Genomic DNA, 26,626 nt, shown 5'->3' with positions numbered 1-26,626 from the left:
CTTAAAAAAAGACAATTGTAGAAATCTGAGCTGATGTTTGTTAAGCATGAGATCTGAAAGGGAAGTAATCCATTAACGGTTTAGACACACCATATGGAATGCATCTCAGAAGCAAAGGCTTAACCAACACTGTACAACAAGTAGAAGGTTCACTTTGTCGTCTTGTCATGAAACACTTCCCTCTCAAGTGAAAGCCATATAACTTAAGGCACTTTCAACTAGTTGCAGATGAATTAATTCTCTGTTGACATTTGACACGGTTTTGGTGCTGACATGATTGAATGAATGTGTGTTAAAAAGGCTCACTTCAAGAAGGCCCAATCCAGAAAGGCCTAGTACCAGGAAGATTTTGAAACACCTGTTTTACATAAAGTTTAAAACCAACAGAAGGGGACCATTAGTCATATTTTTATAATTTTAAATGTGTTTAGTATCGATATAATTAATTCAGAAATTAACATTTTGAATAATGATGGGATAACTTAAACTTTACTTAAACTGCTTTTTCATTAACTGAACATAAGTGTACATTTTATGTGAATGGTATAACATAATTTCAACAGTTCAAAAACAATTTCACAACAAAAGAGGATAAATATCTCTGAAAACTTGCATACCAAAGTCATCTTTAACTAAAATGTTTTATAAACTGGGCAACCTACTACAACACAATATGTTTGTTTTATTTGATTTCAAAGAGGACCTTTACTGACAGAGCATTCCTGGTACTGGGCCTTTTTAACTGGACACCTGAATTAACCCCAAGTCGGGACACAAACACTTTGAAGGCTTTTACTCAACATTAATGCATAAATGGTAAGGTTAATTATAAGTGGTTGTTCAAACCTGTAGTCCAAATAATTGTACGTTGACGGAATTTTTTACGATTTTTGACACGGCAAATCCTTCACATACAAATTGTTTTGTACTAAAAGTGGGTAGTTATTCTGATAGGGATTCCTGGTTAAAGCAGGCTATGGCCCAGCTGTTACGATTGTATTTACCAGGTCTATGTCAAAGCTTCCGAACTGTTATGATTGGCATAATTGTTGTCTGTGTCAGTTGAGTTTCATTTTAATGGAAAGGTAAATCCAGTGTTTTAATGCATTAAATGCTTGTTTTGTGTAAAAATCTTTGCACTTACATGGTAAAATATGAATATAAACCTTCTTTATCTGTTTCAAAGATAAAATACTTCTCTAAATACAGTTTCAATATATTCCAAAATCCCCGTTATTCGGGATACTGGACTTACCGAAATACGATTATTTACAGAATTCTTTCTTGCATATTTACTCCAGTTTAACCATATCCATAAATCATATTTCGGTTGACGACTGGAGATAACTCTATTTGACTAAAAAAGGGAAATTCTTTGTCAATATACTCATTATTTCTAAATATTTTTTAATAATTTTTGGCTACAATGCGTATAATCATCATATACTTAGGATTATTGAAAAATAAATACATGAGAAGGCGTCTTTCAGTAACTTTCATGAGTATTTCGGTAATTTAATCAGTCTTTCGGTAAATTATCGTATTTTGGTTAGTCTAGTATCTGCTATTATTCCACAAACCCCTTAAGACATTAGAGATTAGAAGAGTCCTGTATAACACATCTGTTATTTTAGACTATGCAAACCTGCTGAAGCTGACTGACTAATGTACATGTTGGAATAAAAATCTGGGTTAAATATGCACAAATGCAAACAAGTTCAGCAGGTTGTCGCCATTTCTTTCTTGTATTTGAACTCACGAAATGTAAATGTCATCATTTTTCACGACTTTTCATAAACGGCCAATATAGCCACTTTTTACAGTGTTTTATCTTTCAATGCCACAGCCTGATTAACAAATGCAACAACCTGTCAAGCTGTGGAAAAATTCATTTTCGATTACCTACCTGCAGACGCCATTGGGCCGTATTCGTCTATTTCAGACATATGTCCTCTTTACTCAAATACTTAAATAACCTTACAAACGCATTTTTGTATGTGCTGCTTTAGAAATAATTATTTTGCTAACTACTTCCGCTATGATAATCAATGTCAATAAAAGCTTGCAAATGAATTTAGACTGGCTACCAGACTATTATTTTAGCATCAGGATAAAGCGGACTGATGCCAAACGAAATCGGTACTTCATGATGTAAGTAAATCTTTATGGACTGATCCAGGGTTTGACATAAGGAGGACACATTTTGTGGGCTTAACCTAGGAAGTGTACCCCCTTCCAAAAATACGAAACTTATAGGTTGAATGCTTAACATCTACCGGCACTCCTTCAATACCTCGGCATTACGTGACGACGGTGGAAGAGCCCTCCAGGGAACATCGCCAGAGCCGAGTCACTTAATTTGAGGCCTTCAATGAAGAGCAAGCAAAACCGCGTTTCATTCACAATTCTATCAAGACAAGGCCATGTTTAAAGAAATAAAAACTAACGTCTAAGATATTGACTTGCAGTGTTGTTTACCAATTGGCGAAACATTAAGCATAATCATAAGCGGCACGTGTGTCTGTACGAAACCCAAATTTTTGTTTATTTTAGTGCAGAAACCAGGAAGTTTGCCCTAAATTCCCTTATTTTGTAGATTTAACAAATCTTAAGTCCCTTCTTCATCCATTTAAGGCTAAACTACATTTTGACCATACACTGGCTGTAGTCTGAAGCATGAAATAGAAAAATAGAAATAAGACATAAGATTTGTGCATGTTCGGATCAATATAATACTTGCTGGGAGATATTTGATCCTCAGATAATAAAAAAATGTACACTTCACTATCAAATGGTACTCAGTTTCGATTTCTAGTTGGCATATTTTACAAATTCTATTTTCATAAGAAATAATACAATATCTGCCTGGTGCAACTTCTAAATTATGGGCGGAACACTTAAGCTTGGCTTATATTTATGTGAAAAACTACAGAAACACTGAGCTCAGAAGCCATAAGTTTAAACATAGACCCCGTTTAATGGCACAGGGTAAACGCCAAAGACATACGGAACACAAAAACAAAAAATCTCAAACAAGAAACATGGAACAACAGAACAAAATTCCACAAACAACACAGCGCATATATACTATATAAAAAAACAACAAGGTAAGTTCTTAACACTGCTATTGGTTGTTGTGTTCAGTAAGACATAAAGCATTTTGAAACTTCCTTATATTTACATTATTTAAGCGTGGTGCATGACTATAAACCGTGTTCAAATTTCTAGATAGGCTAAGTTTATGAGATTCTGATATTAACATTGTCCAATCTTGGTCTTTAAGTCTGCACAATGTTGGTCAAAATTTATTTTCATCATGAACAAGTTGATCTATCCACACATAACAAAACCTTGTCACATTTAATATATGTTTAAATTAATTCATTTTGTCAAATTGTTGTGTCCCAATTCGTCCATATAATTGAGCATATTATACGCAAGACGCACAAATCTATCATCTGGCATATTATGTAGTATCTTACGCCAATATATTATTACCTTTTTCATAGTTTGTATATATATATATATATATATATATATATATATATATATATATATATATATATATATATATATATATCGGAAATCTTGCACCATATTACAAATTGTATATGAAATTACTTCACTTAAATATTTATAGATAATAACAACAACATATACATATTCAAAATTAAAAACTCCGGTTGACAACAAGATGCGATATACCATTTGACAACACAAAAGACGATCACTAGACATATCAAAATGAATTCTTAAATGGACCAAAACTAATGTTGAAGTCTCCAACGATGTGATATTCTAGTGAAATATTTACTTTAGAAAAGTCCTACACATTTTTATTCTGCAGCCAATCGTATAAAACTGGTGTAACGTGCGAGTCCAAAGACGCAACAGATCCCTTCAGAGCAAAGCATGCTCGACGATGAAGAGGTCCGCTGGTCTTTATACACAGTGAATTCTCAATCCACACAGAGCCCGGGCTTTGCTTTACTCTTTGGTTTGGTCAAAGTTGGCAAAAACGTTTACTGATTCGCCAAAATTTATCCTCTGGATTCAGGTCTCCAGATTTTTTGAACGTCAAATTATTCTATACTGTAATGTCAGGAGCGGACTGTACATTAGAAAGTATCCGTGCGTACAATTTAAAAATGCCGCTCCACGCCAGCGTCTGTATTTGTTCTATGTCATTTTTTTGTCTCAATTTGTCTGGATGGCGGACTTCAGTCTTGTTCAAGTCTCACGCCCGAACCACAAACACCACTGCAATTTGTATCCAGTATTTCTATATTCTAATAAGCTGCTACTAAAGTAAATATTATATCTTTGTTGGTATTTGAAGGTATGATCAATTTATTTTGAATCGGTAAGATCTAGTCTTGATCTCTATTTAGTAAGTGGAACTTAAAAAAACCCTTATTACTGAGATGTTTTTTTTTTTAATTCAATGAGCATTTTCTGCAAGTTTTACCTGAATATGATTAGCGGTTTGAATATGGAGGAATAAAAGAATATCTATCTATCTATTTAGATTTAAAGTGACACTCTTATTCAAAATCAATACATACACAAGTATAACAAACACAAATTTTGAGTGATAAACCTTTAACTACTTACTAAATAATGCATTTATGCAAAATATTTATCACTGATAACAAGATAGTCACCGTGTATTTAATAGCTGAAAACGCAAAAATATTAAATGATTCGTAAATGCTTAAAGATTTACTGTGATCTACAATAGTCTCATACCGTAGAAATACCGCGTTTTATGCACATTCCTTCAAATTAAACTCGGTATCCTTCATAAGAACCATTGTTTTCGATATTTTTTCATCGTTTTTGGAATATTAAAACAAAAGTTTTAACTGTGGTTAATCTTACGTGGGAATAAGAGTGCATCTTTAATTAGATTTGACCAAAAAGTAACGTAGGGTACCAGTCTGGGCCAATAACATCGACATCCAAGCAGTTTTGGATTTATGGAATTGGGAGTGGGTTTCGGAAAGGCGGAATTAACCTGTCCCTACAATGGCAGACCTTAACTCTTTGAATTGACCTTCTACTAGCTCATTGGACAGATGAACAAACTTTGTGAATGGTTGTGATCTCCAATCCACAGTTTGTTTGAGAACATGGTTCATGGACTCGCAATTGTTGTTTGTCCAATTTGGGGGAATTGCCTCCTTCCTTACAGGGTCGGTAACCTTTTCCTTAATACATGATTTGAGGCGTTTCCGGAAACACTGCACGAACGTTTCAGATATGTCCGCACAGTATTCTTCAAAGTCATTACAATTCTGGTCGAAGCAGATAGGGTCATCTGCCCCCGCGAGACCATGTGGGCCAAAGATACGATCTAGTATCTCTGTTTGTCACTTAGGGTAACCGCACCATCAGTGAGCTTTGGGTGGGAATTTTCCTTTAAATGCCTAGTGCAAAGCACACAGGTAGCATCAGGGAAACTAGTTGCAATAGCCTTTTTTTTTGGCTTTAATATGTTTAATAAGATATGTCTACTCCTACAATATAACAGGTACTTATCTTGAAAGTGCAGCTTCGGCATCATATGATAATCCACTGTATGCACAAGATTTACAAACAAATTTGAGGTTTTTGGCACTCAAGACTTACGGTCTTGCTCGGACAATTTATAACATTTAGCATGTACTCAATTTCTACAATTAGAACAATTTATGCATTGATCACTACTATACAGTCAACTGCACATACAGCACAAGTTAACTCATCCATCTTTAGGGATTTCAGAGTGTGTGTGTGTGGGGGGGGGGGGGGGGGGGGTGAGCTTATTTACCCTCGCCATCGGGTTATACCCATTCGGCGAGCACGCTACGTTTTACAGTAATTCTACAGTTTTTAAAACATTGTTCACACAACCAGTAAAAATCTACGGTTAAAAATTCAACATTAAAATAATATCTTAAGATTATATCACATACATTTTAAAAACGTACAACTTAAATAGAAAATCAACTAGAAAGAATTATCCTCTATGTATATAAAAATTACAAGCATTTTAGGCTAAATAATAAAAGAATCTATGAGAATATATGTTTCTTATATATTTTTTTAGAATAGAACGTGTCCTTGGCATTATATTAGCTAGCTAGTTTGATTTTTTTTAAAATGACGGATTTCTCACCAGCTAGTTTCCTAAACCTTCCCTATCAATGATACTGCTGGTTTGCACTGAGGATTAGCCTCAGTGCGTTTGCCTGGAATTTATTATTATTATTTTATATTATTATATTTTCGATTATTTATTTTTTTGATTTTTTTTACAACAGCGACATTCAAAATAAAAAATAAAAGAATGTTATAAAAGTTTATAAAAGTGTCCTATTGTTATTTTTTAGGACTTTTAAAACAAGGGGCTACCCATGGGGCTGGCACACGGGGGCTTACCTGAATTTGGATTTTAGTAGATAGATAGATAGATATACTTTTATTTCCTCCAGTAATGAAGAGAAGAATGTATTTACAACACATATTTCAATGATAAATAAAGCATTTACGCAACAACAAAAACAATTAGAGCGTGCATGTCATAGAAATATAGTACATGCAACTGAATTTATATTTTATCAACAAGCTCATGTATATACTGTAGTGAAACAGAACAATAGCTGCAATAATTAATGCTCAGTAGACATTAAATACACAATGTCAAAAAAAATATATTATTTAAGCTATAACACACTCGCCACGTTTCTATTTAATGCTTGTTTCAGGAAATATGCCACCCTGACATTATTTAATTTTTCACCATCGTTCTCAGTCGCTAGTTTAAATATGCGAACACACTGTTCCTCAATTGGATACCTTATTAGTTCAGTAAAGGCATCAATGGTACACGAATCCAGCACAGACTCACACAGTTTCACTTGGTTTGCCTCATTCTCATGACATATGAACATTAAATGCACATTAAGGTTTTCGACATAAAGTGAACATTTTTTGCAAATCTGTCGGTATTGTCTTGAGAGTACAGAAGCAAAATATCTTAAAAGTTGTGTCGTACATTTATAAATTTTGGAGTGTGGAATATCTCTTGTCACATCACCATGTTTGTCTCTAATATGATCCATTATTTTAGTCTTCTCCATTTTTATCGCATTTGTATTCAGAATTATTTTCCAACTTAATTTTGATGGGAAAATTCCAGACGCCAAGTATTCAATAAGAATATGTTCCAGTGTTCCAGTGAATATTTACTTAACAACCGAAATATATCTGGAATAAATCCCACTTTCTGTCCGTCATAAAACTGAAACTTCGTAAGTCTATACACAAATATCTGTTTTGCGTGATACATACATGGCAGTCTACATAGTTGTCCAAAATACTGCAACTTCCGGTAATGAACAATAGTCTCTACCGAAGTAATATTAAGGGCACTAAGAGCAATCTCTGTATTTGTGTTGCGATGGAATCCCTGTATGTGTTTTATGCAAAATCGATGAGCACGCTCCAAGCCAAGCATATCACCTTCACAGTACTGTGTCCACGTTTCGCATCCATACAACGCCTTCGGTATGACCACAGATTCGTATATTGTCCTAAGTGTAACTGGAGATATTGATCTGGGGTGGATACCGCTATTGATTGTCTTCAGATATACACCTCTCAACGTTATACACGCATTTTTCATCGATTCTTTTGAACTTAAACAATTATTAGTCAGTATTCCCAGATGCGTATAAGACTTTGATTTATCTATACTTTCAGCTCCTAGCGTAAATTTTCGATCACATATAACCTTTGGAATTCGATCATTAAATACGACAATAGCACATTTATTTGCGTTGTAGAAATATCTCCATTTCCTTGAATAATTCGAAAAAATCTGAAGCATATTGTCCATGCCAGATTTTGATAAGGACATTAAAACCATGTCATCTGCGACAGTTGGTGAACATATATTAAAGTCATACATACAAAGTCCAAAGCCACTCGCTTCTAGTTCACGAATAAGTCCATCGATATAGAATAGATACATGGTCGGGGAACTTTTCCCTCCTTGTCGGGTACCTTGTAGCACAGGGAATTCATCTGACACTAAACCTTTGTATTTGACACAGCTAGTGGCAGATTTGTACATTTCTCTAAACGCTATCAACGTTGTATTGTCTATATTGCACTTTAAAAGCTTATATAGCAGACCATGGTGCCATACATGGTCAAAGGCCTGCTTGCCGTCCAAATAACAGATGTACACATTAGACTGGTTCTCCTTGGCATAATATAAACACTCACGCAAAACAAATGAAGTCATCATACAACCAAGGTTTTTCTGAAAACCACCCTGTTGCCGACTAAGCGAGTCTAGTATTTGGTCACTACAACGATCAAGTAATACAACTTCATACAATTTCAAGATAACTGAGGACAGTGTTATCGCCCTATAATTATTTGGGTTGTTCTTACTCTTTTTACCTCCTTTATGAAGAGTCGATATAGTTCCTCTTTTCATACTGTCTGAAATATGGCCTCTTCTTAATATGCATGTGAAAAGGTTAGTTAACACAGGAATAACTGCGTTATTGGCATAAATAAAATGTTCATATACCAACTCGTCAAGTCCACCGGCTTTACCTCGCGGCAAACTTTTAATTGCACCCGTAACAACCTCTTCTGAAACAATGGCCTTATGATCAGGCTCAATTCTGTCAAAAGTTTCATTCATAGTCGACATTACCATTTCTTCAAAGATAGTGTCAAAAGTTACAGAGACTGACGGAGAGTATAGCTCCTTAAAGTACAAGCCCCATTGTTTAACTAGATCTTCTCTACCTCTGTATGTTTGCCCATTAAATATCATACTTTCACCAGCACTACTTGCATTAGAGTTCTTTCGCATGTTTATAGATTTCCAAAATTTTACACTCTCAGTCTTTGCGGAAAGCTCTAGTTTAAGATCTAACGTCTTGAGATAATCTTCAACACAGAGCCTGTGAATACGTCTAAAGTCCCGTTTCGCCGCCTTGTAACGTACATGAAACTCTGAATCATTGCCTCGCGGTCGACCCTCACGTCGCCAATCCTCACATAATTTCCACATTGTATCATGATATTGTCTCAAATGCTCAGACCAATACGGTTTTAAGAATGTTCTAAATTGTTTCTTTGGAAATGCCGTTAAACCACTATTTATCATCGGATCGCTTAGCGCTGTATACGCGTTGTCTATTTCAGATATGCTTAATTCATTATTCATAATACATTGCATTTTCTGGTCATTTACAATCATTTTTTGATAACAATCCGCATTCTCCTTACTTATTTTGTTCCAATTTACAACATTTCTTGTAACACTATCATTATCTGAACCAACCATTAAATACATATTAAAAACACATAGAATAGGCCTGTGCCTAGAAACATTCAGCGAAAAATCATCACCTATTTCACAATATTCTATCAGATCTATACATTCAACTGGTATACATACGTCGTCAATAAAAGACTCAGAGCTACCGTCATAAGATACAAAGGTGTTCTTAGGACCAAAACAAGAGGCATTGTGAACAACATGTAAGTTACAGTCAGACAAAAAATTTGCAAAATATTTATCCCTTGAACTTGGTTTACCGCAAAACAATTTTGCGTTAAAGTCACCCATAAACAATGTCAAGCCTTTATCGCAGTACGAGTAATGCAAGTCAAAAAGCTTTTCAACATACTCATTAAATACGTTTACACAATGATTAGTACAAGAAAGATACACTTGGAATATGTAAATAAACTTTTTCGGTGCCATTTCTAACTGCACACCTACAATCCGGTCATCATCTATAGTTAATGGAACAATGTAGTTATCAAGCCGTCTATTCCACATAATTGCGACACCTCCTTTGCCTACTCTATGGTTTTTCATACCAAGGTCTTTATCGCATACAGCATTATATTTGTAATGAGATGATAGTGAATCAAAACAAATGAACGTTGTGGGGAAACAAGCAGTGTTCCGAAACCCCAAATATGTCTATAATGCCTTCATTAAGAATGTCACTCACATAGGAGCCACTAGACATTATTCCAGTGACGTTCCATGTCAAAAGTTTTAAAGTTTTAGATGCCATGGTATTACATATTATATTTATGAACTAACATCTCCACTCATAGTACTGTTAATCCACTGTGTATGTCAACAGCTGAAATTGGTTGCGCAAGTCCAGTTCTTCGGTTCCAGCCCTTCGTTCACAGTCCACAGCAGTACGGCTGACTTCCCCGCGCTTGAACCTCGGCGGAAGTTCATATATGGGTTCCTTGGCCACTGGTGGTTTCCGAAATCGTTCATTGCTATGTCCGCTTGATGACCAGGGACGACAAGAAACATAGTTTGGCCAAAAGTTGTGGTCGAGCACAAGATCCGCCTCGTTATTCGCGACTAAAACTAACTTTAAAAGGCACTTGTTCGGATTCCTTCTCAAAGGAAACACTTTAATACTAGTCACTGTTGGTCCTTTACTTCCCACTACACCTGACAAAGCCTCCACATTTACTTTGCTATTCAAACCTAACACACAGTAACTCCTACGATGCTTGTTTTGTTGAACAATAAAACCTTCACTATTTTCACGAGCATTATCACTTCTATAACTTGTTATGACAGATATAGTAGAATGCCCATGTGCAGTAGGGGGCCTATTCACCTGAGCATCCCTGTTTACGCGGCCGATATGCCCCTGGTTAGCGCCAACATCACGCCCATTGCTGATCAAGCCCTCTGTGTCGTAGCCGGGACGCACATAGAAAGCGTCCATACCATGCCGATCACCGGAAACGACCTCTGTAGAGTATCCGCGACGAATGCGGGAGGTGTTCCTGCCACGCAGATATCCGGTCACATCCTCTGTCGCGCGGACGGGGCGCATATGGAAAGCGTCCCTACCACGCCGATCACCGGTCACGCCCTCTGTTACACAGCCAGGACGCACATGTAAAGCGTCCCTACCACGCTGATCGCCAGTCACGCCCTTTGTCGCACAGCCAGAACGTATATGTGAACTTTCCCCACCACATGGAACCCAGTTCGCGCCCTCTGTCGACCAGCCGGAACGCATATGGGAAGCGTCCACGCTACACGGATCGCAAGTCATAATATCTGTCGCACAGCTAGGGTGCATATTAGAGACGTCCTTGCCGCACGGTCTGTCAGTCACGACATCAGACGCACAGCCGGATCGCATGTTAAAAACGTCACTGATCGCATTCTCCGCCATAGAATCCATATGCCCCTCGGAAGTATCGCCGAGTCGCACATCTTCGGTATCAACTGTCATCATATAACCTGGCCGCCATTTTGGTGTGTCTTGTGTCCTGAACGTTGGCCACCTGCACGAGGCAGAGAAGCCACTGGGATTCATCTTCGCTTACCGGACCAGTATCGTCGTTACACAGATCTCCGGTAATACCGTTAGTCTCTAGGTTCGCCTGATCAATCGTTTCCTCCTGCACTCTGGTAACAGTTACAATTTCCTGTGTATCCAGAAACACTTCCAAATGCCTAATTCTGTCCTCTAGCTCAGTGATCCTATGCATTACAGAGCAGGTTAAATCGCGAATAGCGTCTTTAGTCTTAAATCCGATCGCATTTACATCTGAACTCAATTCTTTCACACTTCGTTTTGTGATGTCTAATATGTTCCTGGAAGATTTCAAACTATCTTGTTTAAGTTTGTCACTAGCAAACTGAGATTGCTTCAGCAGTAGCACATTAGCTTGCAATGAGGTAACAGTATCCTTCAATAGTTTGAATTCAGTGGCACTAACAAACTTTTCCGTTGACACCGAGATATTCCGTTGTTTGTTTGCTGCGGACATAGACGGCCTGCGAGCCGTCTTTGCTGTGCTAATCAGTGATTTGAGGATGTTGTAGTCTCCGCCCTCAGTTACATCAATGATGGCGTGTATGTCTTGTGCTAAACGCACCACCAAGGGATCGCCCGCCCGGGTTATCATGCGTCTCTTCAACTCTGCATTTGGCCCAAACGGAAAATCACTCTGACTTTCCTTAATGTTATCAAAGTATGTTGAACGAATTCGCTCTAAATCACTTTCACTAGAGGATAAATCCTGCACAAATTGAGCAACAAACATGTCCCGGGGGAAATTATGAAATAAATCCACTATATTCCTGTACTCCTGCAAAACCCGGAAGCACAGTGAATCTTAGATCTAGAGTCCCCGTACGTGTAAACCAACCACATGGGCCGCCCCAGGTGTGTAAAGTTCTATTAATTTGGACTCCTTTAATACCATCAGCAATAACTTACCTTTTTACTCGCGATTGTTATGTATGAATCTTCAAATGAAGCCGTCCATTGTGTGAAAATCCTGTGAAATCGTCTTTCGGTTGGCGAAGGGAGACAACTATTTCACTGACATAATTATTCTTTATTCAAATTTACCGATAAGTAAATATTTTCATTAACATTTTCATTTTTATGTGTGTGTTTTAGTTATATGAATATTAGGAGGTCATCATTAATTGGAATAATTGTGTATTTTGGAAGCTTTTGTCTGTGTTTCGGTTGGCGAGTCGGCACGCGGAATTCGATCTCGAAAACTGAAATTTCAACTGCCTATAACATTATTATAATTATTTTAATCTTTTTCTCTAAAATTTGGTTTGGTAATGTATTTGTATAATATTAATATAAAAACAATAAAAAAATCATTAGAAGGCGTCTTTCGGTAACTTTCATGCGTATTTCGGAAGCCTCCGTACCAGTCTAATTTAAAATTGCAAGCGGTTTGGTAATCCCGATCTTTAAAATGGAGAATGCAGTGGCAAATTTGGAAGCTCTGGTAATTTTGAATCAACTGTTATTAACATGACAACATGGTATGCTTAGAGAATTTCTAGGCTTATATTGGAACATAATTTCACACTCAGTGTCAGTAAAAACTCTTTATGAAACTATGTCAATAAAATAAAGTATGAAATAACGCAACATAATGCATACTGGTTAGCGACCCCTTTTCAGCCAGAAATGGAGGTTTTTCCTATGTTACTTTTGACACAAGATAGCTATAACGATAAAACTTTACACTCAGACAGGTTGGCTCTTCCGACAAAAACTGTGTAATTTGTTTTTAAAAATAGCTAGGGATTCCGAATATTCCCATGTGCGAAGTACCCCTATAATTTCACTAAAATAAGCACCCTACTGTACCAATTATTTGCCCACCCCATAAATTCGCTGTTCTTACCATGTTTTTATATATTTCTCTCTAAACAATATCTTCAAACATTTCTATTTTATTTGACCAGTCTAGCCACCGTTTAAAACGACAATTGATCAATAAATATAATATATTAACTATTACATACTGGTTGAGAAGCAGTTTCTGACGGAAAGCAGTTTCCGACAAATCGCTTGTTTGCGTACTTTCTTTAGATTTTCATTAAGAAGGTACTGCAATTCAACCATATGGTAACTAGGCAATCAAAAGTTGAAATTCTTACCGAGACACGTAAGTAACTTTTATTATTATTTAATGTTTATTTTTCATTTTGTACACAAACTTGCACGTGGGGGATCGGCACGCGCAGAGTATTGCGCATTGCACATGCGTGTGAACCTAATTTGCATATCTATGAATAGCTACAAGGTTTTCCTAAATTGACGTATACAAACGATGATCATTGTGTACATATTTGTGCACACTGGTGTCATGCTTGTTTCGCACCCACATTCACTTAAATGTACAAACACAAGTTTCTATCAGAAATGAATCAAAATATCATTGATTTTCAGTGTCTGCCTGATTTCGAGTATGAATTGACTGTTGTAAATTTTAAGGTTTAAATTTTTTGTAAATGCTGAAAAATTAAATACTATTTTTCTTATTACAGTCTTATATTTAGTATATTGAATAAACAGATAATAAAAACACACAATAGGCATCTTAAATCTGCCCCGCATTCGATTTGTCGGAAACTGCTTCTCATCACAAGCTAATCAGAACAGTGTAAGTACCCTCTTTGCGCCCCTATTAGATACACTATATGTGACGTCACACATGTGAAAAATATAACGACAATAGCAGCATGAGCTGCAGTTATCTAAAATGTGAACAATTTTAGTTGTTATTTAAACACGTAAAAACATTTCAATAAAAACGTTTAAAAACTGTCGGAAACTGCTTCTCAACCAGTACTGTATATGTATGTTTAAAATGATACAACACCTACTCCGTAAGCCTTCTCTTTGCAGAAAATTAAAAAAACTACTGGGATTCCTTCTTGAAACATAACCTACAATGTATGCATATTTATAGACTTTCGAAGAGGGACAACGCATGTCGGTACAAGAATGTAATGATTAGGCCTAAAATAAAAAAATTCTTGTTTGGAGTAACGCGACCGACCCATAAAAATCGTTGCCGACTCAAATTTTTTTTTGGCATTTTGATCCGCGAATTTTTTTTTCAACGCCTTTCTGCTACTATTTTCTGTTTCTGCTCTTTTCTTCTGTTTCGGTTCTTTTCGATTTGTAGACACACTCGTAGAGCTTTGGTTTTTATCGCTGATCGCAATGAGCGTTTCGAAAACATGGCTGACTGCAAGTTTGTCGAACGTGAACCGAACGAAATAACGTTTTGTGTGACAATAAATTACTTAAATAAAAAAATTAAAAACAACTTTGTAAGAAAATTCAATGTCGACTACACATGGTACGATGTATTTGATATTTTAATGGAGAATGAAAATTCCGATAGAATTGATTTTATTTGGTAAAACATAATAAAACATTTTACAATGTAAAATCAAGTGAACTACAAGTACACAAAGCCATTGTATGATTGTATGTAAACCAATTTGTTTCACATTTTCGTTTGCTTATCTTGAGTGTCATAAGTTTGTTTTGTTGAGTTCATCTCTGTGTCAGTCTTAAGTAGATTGAAATTCTTTGAAATTAAAAAAAATAAAGGATCAGAAGTTAAGATGTTTTTTGTTCAAAAGTTTATTACAATGCCTTGAATAACTAGTGTTATGTAGTGAATGTACTGTAAACAAGATCCAGTTGTCGTTGGAGAAAAAAAAAAAAAAAAAAAAAAAAAACTTACCTACCTACCCAGCTTAAAAAATCTGGGTAGGGTTACTCCAAACAAGAAATTTTTTAAGGTTGGCCTTAATTCAAATTTGAGTTGCTTCCCTTAAACGAAAAATTCGGCGATTACTTCACCGTTTTCAGGTTTTACCATTTGCTTTTTCGAAAATTGAACTTAAAATACAGCAATTTATGGTATTTGTATAATTTAACATCGGTTTTATACTTTATAATGACAAATCATTAATGTCGTCTGATAGTGCAAGGTATAATGAAAATTTAAAAATCCTTATAGGGCCTCATGCAAATGAGCGCGCGCGTGATGGCGTCATCCCCGCGTGCAACTTACAAGGTCAGAAGTGTAAACAATGTTTATTCGGGTTGAATTCCACATACTTCTTACATTTGAACGCGAAAAACAGCTGATATAGGTCAAAAAAGATACCGCAATGAAACGCCAGACAATTTGTGTGAAATATTTCGTTTTGACTGCTTATCTGGGTAGGCGAAAAAGTGGTATGGGCAAATAATAGGTCGCTAACCATTACATTAGACAACATATCATATTGTTATTGTGTCTTTCAGGCTAAATATTGTACAAATACACACTGAAACTAAGCTCTAAACCTTGATAAAAAGTGTATCAGTGCAAATGTTAAAGAATATATATACATTTAACAACAAGACAATCATTGGTTGTTGAGGATGTCATTGATTGCTAAGACAGAGGCATATCTCTTATAAAAACACCAGGTGGTCCAACATAAATTACTTTTGCGGAATTTTAAGTGAAGGACATGTTCAGTACTGAACAAAAATAGCTAATCCTTTGGGTATTTTTGTAACTAATGAAACATAATATCAATATATTACAGAGTTTCCTATGTTGGACTGTTCTTGTAGAGGTTAATTCATTGTTTATAAATTATAAATTTCCCACAATCAAATTCTTATCATTAACTTCTCACACTTTCTCAAATGGCCTCATCAAGTAATAGCACCCAAGCGTTGATATTCGTTTTTTCACTCGTTATATTTCCTTTCATATGTCAATTCATTTTCTACAACTTGTGAAATTTTTAACAAAGCTCGGGCAATTGTTTGTTTATTTTGGAACATGCTTTTAGTAAAGTGTGTGAAATTAATACCTCAAGGTAATCATAGGTTTTGAGCATGATTTGTGTATTTGGGACCGGCAATAGTGCTTGACCAATTTAGGTTTCTACCCATCATCATTATACTTAATCGTTATTTTATATAAAAATAGAAGGAAAAATGGTCAGGACTAAGCCTCAACCGATCATCAGTTCTTGACACGCCTGTTTGAACGATTGCAGTTTGACTGTTTATAAATGTAATTGTACGTCAACACAATTTTTTTTTCATCATCAGTAGTTGTTTATATTAAATGTTAAAAGACAAATAAGCTTACAATGTCTTGCACACATGTTATCTTTTGTGGATAGAAACTAGTGTTGCCTGGGTTGTTGGCTGGAGCTAGTGTTGCCATGGTTGTTAGCTCCAGCATAAAGCTAGTGTTTCCATGGTTGATGGCTCCAGCATAAAGCTAGTGTTGCCATGGTTGTTGGCTCCAGCATAAAGCTAGTGTTGCCATGGTTGTTGGCTCCAGCATAAAGCTAGTGTTGCCATGGTTGTTGGCTTCAGCATAAAGCTAGTGTTGCCATGGTTGTTGGCTCCAGCATAAAGCTAGTGTTGCCACGGTTGTTAGCTCCAGCATAAAGCTAGTGTTTCCATGGTTGTTGGTCAAGCATAAAGCTAGTGTTTCCATGGTTGTTGGCTCCAGCATAAAGCTAGTGTTGCCATGGTTATTGGCTCCAGCATAAAGCTAGTGTTGCCACGATTGTTAGCTCCAGCATAAAGCTAGTGTTTCCATGGTTGTTGGCTCCAGCATAAAGCTAGTATTGCCATGGTTGTTGGCTTCAGCATAAAGCTAGTGTTGCCATGGTTGTTGGCTCCAGTATGTAGTTAGTGTTTCCATGGTTGTCGGCTCCATTTTGTAGCTAGTATTGCCATGGTTGTTGGCTTCAGCATAAAGCTAGTATTGCCATGGTTGTTGGCTTCAGCATAAAGCTAGTATTGCCATGGTTGTTGGCTTCAGCATAAAGCTAGTGTTGCCATGGTTGTTGGCTCCAGTATGTAGCTAGCGTTTCCATGGATGTCGGCTCCAGTTTGTAGCTAGTATTGCCATGGTTGTTGGTTTCAGCATAAAGCTAGTATTGCCATGGTTGTTGGCTTCAGCATAAAGCTAGTATTGCCATGGTTGTTGGCTTCAGCATAAAGCTAGTGTTGCCATGGTTGTTGGCCCAGCATGAAGCAAGTGTTGCCATTGTTGTTGGCTCCAGCATGAAGCTAGAGTTGCCATGGTTGTTGGCTCAAGTATTAAGCTAGTGTTGCCATGGTTGATGGCATCAGTATGAAGCTAGTGTTACCATGTTGCCTTGGTTGTTGGCCCCAGCATGAAGCTAGTGTTGCCATGGTTGATGGCTTCAGTATATAGCTAGTGTTGTCATGGTTGTTGGCTCCAGTATGTATCTAGTGTTGTCATGGTTGTTGGCTCGAGTATGTAGCTAGTGTTGCCATGGTTTTGGCTCTAGTATGTAGCTGTTGCCATGGTTGTTGGCTCCAGTATGAAGATAGAATTGCCATGGTTGATGGCTGCAGTATTAAGCTAGTGTTGCCATGGTTGATGGCTCCAATATGAAGCTAGTGTTACCATGTTGCCTTGGTTGTTGGCCTCAGCATGAAGCTAGTGTTGCCATGGTTGATGGCTCCAGCATAAAGCTAGAGTTGTCACGGTTGAATGCCCCAACATGAAGCTAGTGTTGCCATGGTTGTTGGCTTCAGCATGAAGCTAGTGTTGCCTTGGTTGTTGGCCCCAGCATGAATCTAGTGTTGCCATGGTTGTTGGCTCAAATATGAAGCTAGTGTTGCCAATGTTGTTGGCTCCAGTATGTAGCTAGTGTTGCCATGGTTGTTGGCTCAAGTATGAAGCTAGTGTTACCATGGTTGATGGCCCCAGTACTAAGCTAGTGTTACCATGGTTGTTGGCTCAAGTATGAAGGTAGTGTTGCCATGGTTGATGGCTCCAGTATGAAGCTAGTGTGGCCATTTTGCCTTGGTTCTTGGCCCAAGCATGAAGCTAGTGTTGACATGGTTGATGGCTCCAGCTTAAAGCTACTGTTGCCTGGGTTGTTGGCTTCAGCATGAAGCTAGTGTTGCCTTGGTTGTAGGCCCAGCATGAAGCTAGTGTTGCCATGGTTGTTGGCCCCAGCATGAAGCAAGTGTTGCCATTGTTGTTGGCTCCAGCATGAAGCTATAGTTGCCATGGTTGTTGGCTCCAGCATGTAGCTAGTATTTTCATGCTGGTCTGGTCCAGCATGAAGAGCTAGTGTTACCATGGTTGTTGGCTCAAGTATGAAACTAGAGTTGCCATGGTTGATGGCTCCAGCTTAAAGCTAGTGTTGCCTGGGTTGTGTGCTTCAGCATGAGGCTAGTGTTGTCATGGTTGTTGGCTCCAGCATGAAGCTAGTGTTGCCTGGGTTGTTGGCTCCAGCATGTAGCTAGTGTTGCCTTGGTTGTTGGCTCCAGCATGAAGCTAGTGTTGCTATGGTTGTTGGCTCTAGTATGAAGCTAGTGTTGCCATGGTTGTTGGCTCCAGCATGAAGCTAGTGTTGCTATGGTTGTTGGCTCTAGTATGAAGCTAGTGTTGCCATGATTGTTGGCTCTAGTATGAAGCTAGTGTTGCCATGGTTGTTGGCTCCAGCATGAAGCTAGTGTTGCCTGGGTTGTTGGCTCCAGCATAAAGCTAGTGTTGCCTTGGTTGTTGGCTCCAGCATGAAGCTAGTGTTGTCATGGTTGTTGGCTCCAGCATGAAGCTAGTGTTGCCATGATTGTTGGCTCTAGTATGAAGCTAGTGTTGCCATGGTTGTTGGCTCCAGCATGAAGCTAGTGTTATTATGGTTGTTGGCTCCAGCATGAAGCTAGTGTTGCCTTGGCTGTTGGCTCCAGCATGTAGCTAGTGTTGCCATGGTTGTTGGCTCCAGCATGAAGCTAGTGTTGCCTTGGTTGTTGGCTCCAGCATGAAGCTAGTGTTGCCATGGTTGTTGGCTCCACTATGAAGCTAGTGTTGTCATCGTTGTTGGCTCCAGCATGTAGCTAGTGTTGCCATGGTTGTTGGCTCAAGTATGAAGCTAGTGTTGCCATGGTTTTTGGCTTCAGCATGTAGCTAGTGTTGCCTTGGTTGTTGGCTCCAGCATGAAGCTAGTGTTGCCATGGTTGTTGGCTCTAGTATGAAGCTAGTGTTGCTATGGTTGTTGGCTCTAGTATGAAGCTAGTGTTGCCATGGTTGTTGGCTCCAGCATGAAGCTAGTGTTGCTATGGTTGTTGGCTCTAGTATGAAGCTAGTGTTGCCATGGTTGTTGGCTCTAGTATGAAGCTAGTGTTGCCATGGTTGTTGGCTCTAGTATGAAGCTAGTGTTGCCTGGGTTGTTGGCTCCAGCATGAAGCTAGTGTTGCCTGGGTTGTTGGCTCCAGCATAAAGCTAGTGTTGCCATGGTTGTTGGCTCCAGCATGAAGCTAGTGTTGTCATGGTTGTTGGCTCCAGCATGAAGCTAGTGTTGCCATGATTGTTGGCTCTAGTATGAAGCTAGTGTTGCCATGGTTGTTGGCTCCAGCATGAAGCTAGTGTTACCATGGTTGTTGGCTCCAGCATGAAGCTAGTGTTGCCTTGGTTGTTGGCTCCAGCATGTAGCTAGTGTTGCCATGGTTGTTGGCTCCAGCATGAAGCTAGTGTTGCCTTGGTTGTTGGCTCCAGCATGAAGCTAGTGTTGCCATGGTTGTTGGCTCCAGTATGAAGCTAGTGTTGTCATCGTTGTTGGCTCCAGCATGTAGCTAGTGTTGCCATGGTTGTTGGCTCAAGTATGAAGCTAGTGTTGCCATGGTTTTTGGCTCCAGCATGAAGCTAGTGTTGCCATGGTTGTTGGCTCCAGCATGTAGCTAGTGTTGCTATGGTTGTTGGCTTCAGCATGTAGCTTGTGTTGCCATGGTTGTTGGCTCTAGTATGTAGCTAGTGTTGTCATAATTGTTGGCTCCAGTATGTAGCTAGTGTTGCCATGGTTGTTGGCTCCAGTATGTAGCTAGTGTTGCCATGGTTGTTGGCTCCAGTATGTAGCTAGTGTTGCCATGGTTGTTGGCTCCAGTATGTAGCTAGTGTTGCCATGGTTGTTGGCTCCAGTATGTAGCTAGTGTTGCCATGGTTGTTGGCTCCAGTATGTAGCTAGTGTTGCCATGGTTGTTGGCTCCAGTATGTAGCTAGTGTTGCCATGGTTGTTGGCTCTAGTATGTAGCTAGTGTTGCCATGGTTGTTGGCTCCAGTATGTAGCTAGTGTTGCCATGGTTGTTGGCTCCAGCATGAAGCTAGTGTTGACATGGTTGTTGGCTCCAGTATGTAGCTATTGTTGCCATGGTTGTTGGCTCCAACATGAAGCTAGTGTTGACATGGTTGTTGGCTCCAGAATGTAGCTAGTGTTGTCATGGTTGTTGGCTCGAGTATGTAGCTAGTGTTACCATGGTTGATGGCTCCAGTATGAAGCTAGTGTTGCCATGTTGCCCTGGTTATTGGTCCAAGCATGAAGCTAGTGTGGCCATGGTTGATGGCTCCAGCATAAAGCTAGTGTTGCCACGGTTGAATGCCCCAGCATGAAGCTAGTGTTGCCATAGTTGTTGGCCCCAGCATGAAGCCAGTGTTGACATGGTTGTTGGCTCCAGTATGTAGCTAGTGTTGTCATGGTTGTTAGCTTGAGTATGTAGCTAGTGTTGCCATGGTTGTTGGCTTCAGCATGAAGTTAGTGTTGCCATGGTTGTTGGCTTCAGCATGAAGTTAGTGTTGCCATGGTTGTTGGCTTCAGCATGAAGTTAGTGTTGCCATGGTTGATGGCTGAAGTATGAAGCTAGTGTTGCCATGTTGCCATGGTTGTTGGATCCAGCATGAAGCTAGTGTTGCCATAGTTGTTGGTTCCAGTATGAAGCTAGTGTTGCCATGGTTGTTTGCTCCAGCTCGAGCTAGTGTTGCCATGGTTGTTGGCTCCAGTAGTAGGTAGTGTTGCCATGGTTTTTGGCTCCAGAATGATGCTAGTGTTGCCATGGTTTTTGGTTCCAGCATAAAACTCATGTTGCCATGGTTGATGGCTCCAACATGAAGCTATTGCTTCCACGGTTGTTGGCCCTAGTCCCATCAGGACTCTGAGTTCATGTTGATTTATTTTAGTTTCAGAAAGCTGACTCAGATGTGAACAACTTGTCACAAAGACTCAAATGTGAATTTGAAGACAATGATGAGACAGTAAGTAACAAATTCTTGTGTTTTCCTGTACTTAGTATACGAAACAGTAATTTTGATCTGAATCTAAGACAATAATAAGTTGTACTATAACTTAGTATAAGAAGTTAATAACATGTAATAAATTGTTCAGTTGTAAAATGTGTATCAACTGGGCAAATCAAAAATGTGTACAACGACTGATAAATGCTGTTATTCAGGTGAACCCCGCCGCCCTGTTGCCAAAACTGGAGGAGGCGAAGAGAGATTATGCTGGTCTGGTCCAGCAGGCAGCGGACATTCAACATGCACAGATGGTACACTCCTTACTGTAAAACCATTCAATACAGACATACGTACAAACAAAAAATAATTTAACTACCGTATGTTGCTATGCAACATTGTGTAAAAACTACTCTGATGGGATGATGTAAACAATACATTAATATTATTAATACCAATGTATGTTTTTATATTTACCCTAGAAACAGTTTTACTGTTAGAAGTATCATTAACATACCATATGTTATTGTGAGTCGATACCGATGTATGCTCAACAGTGAACGACACAAATTCCAGATTAACGTTTTTGCTTCAGGAGGCCATGACAGAGTTCCGTGGACATCTGAATGATGTTTGCCAGCTACTTCTCACATTACAGTCCAAATCTGGAGCTGAAGTAAACATTCTGTTCTGTTTTGGTTTGGCTTTACAAGTTTGTTAAAGATTAAGACATTCTTATAAAACCTCATTCTTTAATCCTTATTCTTGCAAGATCTGTTAGGGCTTTCCGAATGAAGCAAAAAACCCAACCCTGATTAGATATTGATAAAGGCTACCAAAAATTTCTCTTTTTCACTGAGAACATCAGCCTTTTATGGCTATGTAGTGAACTAAGGTGTCATTTGAATACTGTATATTCTAAGTCACTAGATATAGCATGTTTATTGTCAGTTGTGAATTGCAGCACATATTTTAAAGTGGTAAACCCTGTCATGCCCCTTCTACTATGAACTATCATGCAGATGACAGAGAAACCAGCAGAGTTATGTAGACTGGAGTCATTCCTAGGCACGTCTGTCCCCTGGGGAGTCCCGGAGCCAGACAACTCCTTGGTAGGCAGTGAAACCCCCGGGTCAGGAGGGGAGGGGTCACGGGTCAGCTGTCCGGGGTCAGACATTTCAACCTGCTCAGACCAAAAAGCTGGTATGAATAAATGGACATATGTATACACAATGCTAAGTTTCCATACATGAGGTCATGCTTGTTTGTAACTTAATCCCTTGATTAAAACTTGAATATTTGCAGTACTGCTGTTTAATATAAAAAAATAAAAGACATAAATTTATCTGTTTAAAGTTTTTAAAGATACAGTTTGTCAAACAAATGAATATTATACAATGGCTTTGAGTCTGGATGCCAGAAATGAGGTGTTGTTTTTTCATGGAAACCTTTACAATATGTGTTCTCTCAGTGACTTCAGGGTCTGTGTTTTCAGGTGTTGAGAGTTCTGGACAGTGCAGGGATGGGGACTTTGTGCCGGTTTCTGAGACAGAGTTTGAGTCTGTGTCATCCTTGATACGGGGAAAGGTTAAACTGGCTGACGTCAATAGTGTGAGTTGTGTAAACTAGCATCTTTGTTTGGATTCATGTTTAGGTACTGAGTTCTAGATGTGTTTGGATTTCTGGTTTCAATGTTCCATTATAATTGAAAAGTGATCAAATAGGTCACCATCAGCGACTATTACCAGTGATTGTGTTACACTTAATTATTGAATATTTATTGTAAGAGCTGTCTTTTCATTATTTGGAACATTTTTCAGCCTCATTTCTATCTGTCATTACAGAAAGATGGTTTCCCCCAAACCACTTTTCTTTCTATCTTTATGTAATCTGTAAAGACATCATATAGGTATTACTTTTGGCATCAGTGTCAGCGTTGGCAGCCTCAGCAGTGAATAATAACTTAAGTATTTATTATCCAAACTGCATCAGTAACACCGGATTTGGCTGGAGCTCAGTAAGAAGTTTACGTTTTGTGCAGGATATCACTTATTTATTATCACAAATCATGATTAGGCTTGGTAATAGTTTTTGTAGGCATTATATCTCAGGTATGATTAGATAGTATGATAAATCGCCTCAATATCTCAATTTACTACAAAGTTGTGCCCCTTTTACATTAGAATTTCTATGATAATTTACTTTAATTGACTATATTGGGTGGTCTGAACAGGTAACACTTTTCATTCCGTGAAATTCCAGATTTTCATGAATGTAATCTAGGTAGTTCAGACTATTTTGGATGGTTTTCTCTTCATAACTATAAACAAACAAAGAAACTTTTTCTTTTTCAGACATACAAATCATTGTCGGAATATTTCAAGGAAAACAAATCTGTGTAAGATGTTTCTTGATTTGTTAAATAAATTAACATGTTTCATGGTTATAGAGTTTTTTTTTGCAACATTTTGAATATGTATTGTCTATATATGAGATTTATAACTTCTTAAGAAAGTTTGAAGCGTAGTTCTGTTCCATTTTGTTCTAAAATTTATGAAACTTGAAAAAGATTTGGACAGTTATAATAATATTAAAATGATAATGAATATTTTAGAAAAACTCTTTCATCAGGAGATATGTACAAGATGGGTTTACGGGTGACAGGGGTCACAGGCACAGCAAAACTCAAGGTAAACACACACAGTGGCTAGTGGTAGGACAGTAATTTAAGTATTTATTTTCCAATCATCTTTAACCTTGGTTAAAATGTCTGTGGACAGAATATTCAGTCAAGTTTAATCATCAGTCGATTTACTCATATAAACATCTGCATGATGCCCCTTTACATGAAAACATTGATGGTTTACTGCATATGCAGACAATAACTTAAGAATGTAGCATCATTCATGAAACTTGCTGTCAGACAATGTTTGTGCTCTCAATATCAAGGTCAGGTTCAAGTGTCAAATTAATTGCCTGAACAACACCAGAGCTATGCCACCCTTTTACATGAAAATACAGTTAGTTTATTTCTAGTTCAGGCAGTTTCATATTTTTGACACAGTTTTGCTCCTTGTTAGTATATTTCAAAAAAATGATTTGATATATATGGGGCTCCTGACTATCAACATGTACAATTTCACGGAAGTCTTATCTTTCTTATATATCTTTTGGCTATTTTGTTGTATATGTAGCCAGGGTTATGTTTATTCAAGTATTCTTAGCTTGACTATTCAAAGAATAAGGAGAGCTATACTACCCACCCTAGCGTCAGCTTCACACCTTAGTTAAGGTTTTGCATGTAAGCAACTTTAAGTTATTATCTCAGCAAACGCATCATGTATTGCATGGAATCTTTTGATAAATGTTCCTTACTATCCGACCTACTTGATTAATGACCTAATGATTCTTGTATATATTATTATTATTAGACTTAAAAATTCTGCTCAAGGGTTTGCATGTAAGCACAGGTAGGTTAATATATCAGCAACTATTTGATGTTTTGCACTGAGACTTTATACAATGGCAGTCAGCCATCCGACCTACTTGAATTACCAAGTTAGATAACTCTGTTTTGCATATAATGCTTATTATGACCCTTTATTTTTTTACTTAGAAATTCTGGTTAAGGTTTTGCATGTTATCACATTTAAGTCAATATCTCAGGAATTACATCATGTATTGCATTGAAACTTAGGCATGTGTTCCCAACTATCCAACCTACTAAGTAATTCGAGCGATATAACTCTATATTGCATATAATATAAATTTCGCCCCTTTCTTATTTGACTTAGAAATTCTGGTTTTGCATCTATAAAGTCAGTTACTCTGCAACTTCTTCATGTATTGCATTGAAACTTTATACAACCAGGAATGATAACTCGATCTTGCATATAATGTAATTTTAATAATTTTAATGGTTAAGATTTTGCATGTAATCTAATTTTACAGTGATCCAAGCACATTTCACCAATTTTAACAATCCTTAAACTTAAAAGTGCCGGAATAGTAGAGTAGAGAATACTCTTGTTGATGCCTAATTTTCAGTCATGTTCCCAACGCCAATAGTTTTGTGTTTTTCCCAGATATTGTGTAAAAAGTACCTATAAGAAATTCTATTGTTGTTGTTTTTTTAAATTGAAGTCTGTATAAATTGTTTTTGTTTTTTGTTGTTGAAGTTATAAAAGCTGTCAAATTAATGGCTAAAAGAGTATATTTAACTTCCAAAATTATTTATCAAAAAGTGAAAAATGATTCGCAATTCCAAGGGGAATAAAACACTAATGACACTGATTCAATTCTTTGTGACAAAATGTTATTGAGGTGTATAATTTGTTGTCTGTTTCACTGGCTTGTTTCTACCATAGGTGCTGCGCGCCCTGAAGATTGTGAAGCTCTCACCAAAAGGAGACGTGTCGATGGCGTGAGTTGAATTGTGACATTACCATCTACTGTGTTCACAAGGACGAACCCAAATGTACAGATGGACAGTCCTGGGAACTGTAAAACTGATAATTCCCGTCATGCTAGTGCTACACTGTAGAAGGATATACAGAATCTTGTAGCAATTAAAGTGCAATCATTTTTAATTTGGTAGGATTTTAAGTTGAAAACGCATCTTAGTCATATCTGGTCCTCCCCATCCTTCCAATAAATGTGTTTTTACATTTTCTACTTTTTTTGAACGCTTCCTTCTTTTGAGTCAAAAATGCTTATTTCATTCACCTCTTTATTTGTTAGCTATGTTCTCTTATTACCATGTAAGACTTTAACGTCCTATGTGTCATTATGTTGAAACAAAAGCCCAAAAGCTACCGTGCCAGGCCTGTTCATTTATAAACAATTAACAACGTTGAATAGCCATACAGTAAGCTTAGTTTGGTTGTAATGTCAATACAATATGTGCAAGACATTGCAAAAAGTATAACAAAATTACCTATACTCATGTATACAGGTGTATATTTCGTCATGAAAACTCATTCAGTACTTTCAGCTACTATTTGGTCAAAAATTGTTGTTCTAACTTTTCATTGGGACTCGACTTGAAGCCAATCTTCCCATCTTTCTTATTGTTAACGTTTGATTTTGTAAATAATTGTATCTATAAATAAATATGAATAAAAATGTGTTGTTTTATTTGATAAGCTACTGTGGGCTAATTAACTTCTTATACAGAACAACATGCTTGATGAGAGGAACTCTTTAG

General features: G+C 37.6%; 2 protein-coding genes across 3 annotated transcripts in view; one reads left to right on the top strand and one right to left on the bottom strand.

Moving 5' to 3' along the window:
• The window catches only part of LOC128231725 (rab GTPase-binding effector protein 1-like), a 29,401-nt gene extending 27,369 nt beyond the window's left edge, over positions 1-2,032 (bottom strand). For both annotated transcript variants that reach the window (XM_052944851.1, XM_052944852.1), the window contains exon 1: positions 1,907-2,032. In XM_052944851.1, the coding sequence (XP_052800811.1) occupies positions 1,907-1,946 (40 nt within the window). In that variant the 5' untranslated portion in view covers positions 1,947-2,032. The remainder of the gene's footprint in view (positions 1-1,906) is intronic.
• A 10,732-nt stretch (positions 2,033-12,764) lies between these two features.
• Positions 12,765-26,557, top strand: LOC128229731 (uncharacterized). The gene is made up of 9 exons (XM_052941542.1): positions 12,765-12,831; positions 21,367-21,441; positions 21,639-21,734; positions 22,016-22,096; positions 22,443-22,623; positions 22,916-23,031; positions 23,775-23,818; positions 24,035-24,110; positions 25,788-26,557. The coding sequence occupies exons 1-9, from the start codon at positions 12,799-12,801 to the stop codon at positions 25,845-25,847; spliced, it is 762 nt and encodes a 253-aa protein (XP_052797502.1). The 5' UTR covers positions 12,765-12,798; the 3' UTR covers positions 25,848-26,557.
• The last annotated feature ends 69 nt before the right edge of the window (positions 26,558-26,626 follow it).

This window comes from Mya arenaria, chromosome 4 (genome assembly GCF_026914265.1).
Source record: "Mya arenaria isolate MELC-2E11 chromosome 4, ASM2691426v1".
Lineage (NCBI taxonomy): Eukaryota > Metazoa > Mollusca > Bivalvia > Myida > Myidae > Mya > Mya arenaria.
This window is presented reverse-complemented; position numbering and strand designations above follow the sequence as displayed.

What these genes read in the sequence shown, in the direction of transcription:
- LOC128229731 (XM_052941542.1), top strand. Translation starts at nt 12,799, where the DNA reads ATGGAGAATGCAGTGGCAAATTTGGAAGCTCTG. An exon ending in CTGCTCAGACCAAAAAGCTG is followed by an intron (nt 22,624 to 22,915) that starts GTATGAATAAAT and finishes CTGTGTTTTCAG; the next exon opens with GTGTTGAGAGTTCTGGACAG. An exon ending in TTCAAGGAAAACAAATCTGT is followed by an intron (nt 23,819 to 24,034) that starts GTAAGATGTTTC and finishes TGAATATTTTAG; the next exon opens with AAAAACTCTTTCATCAGGAG.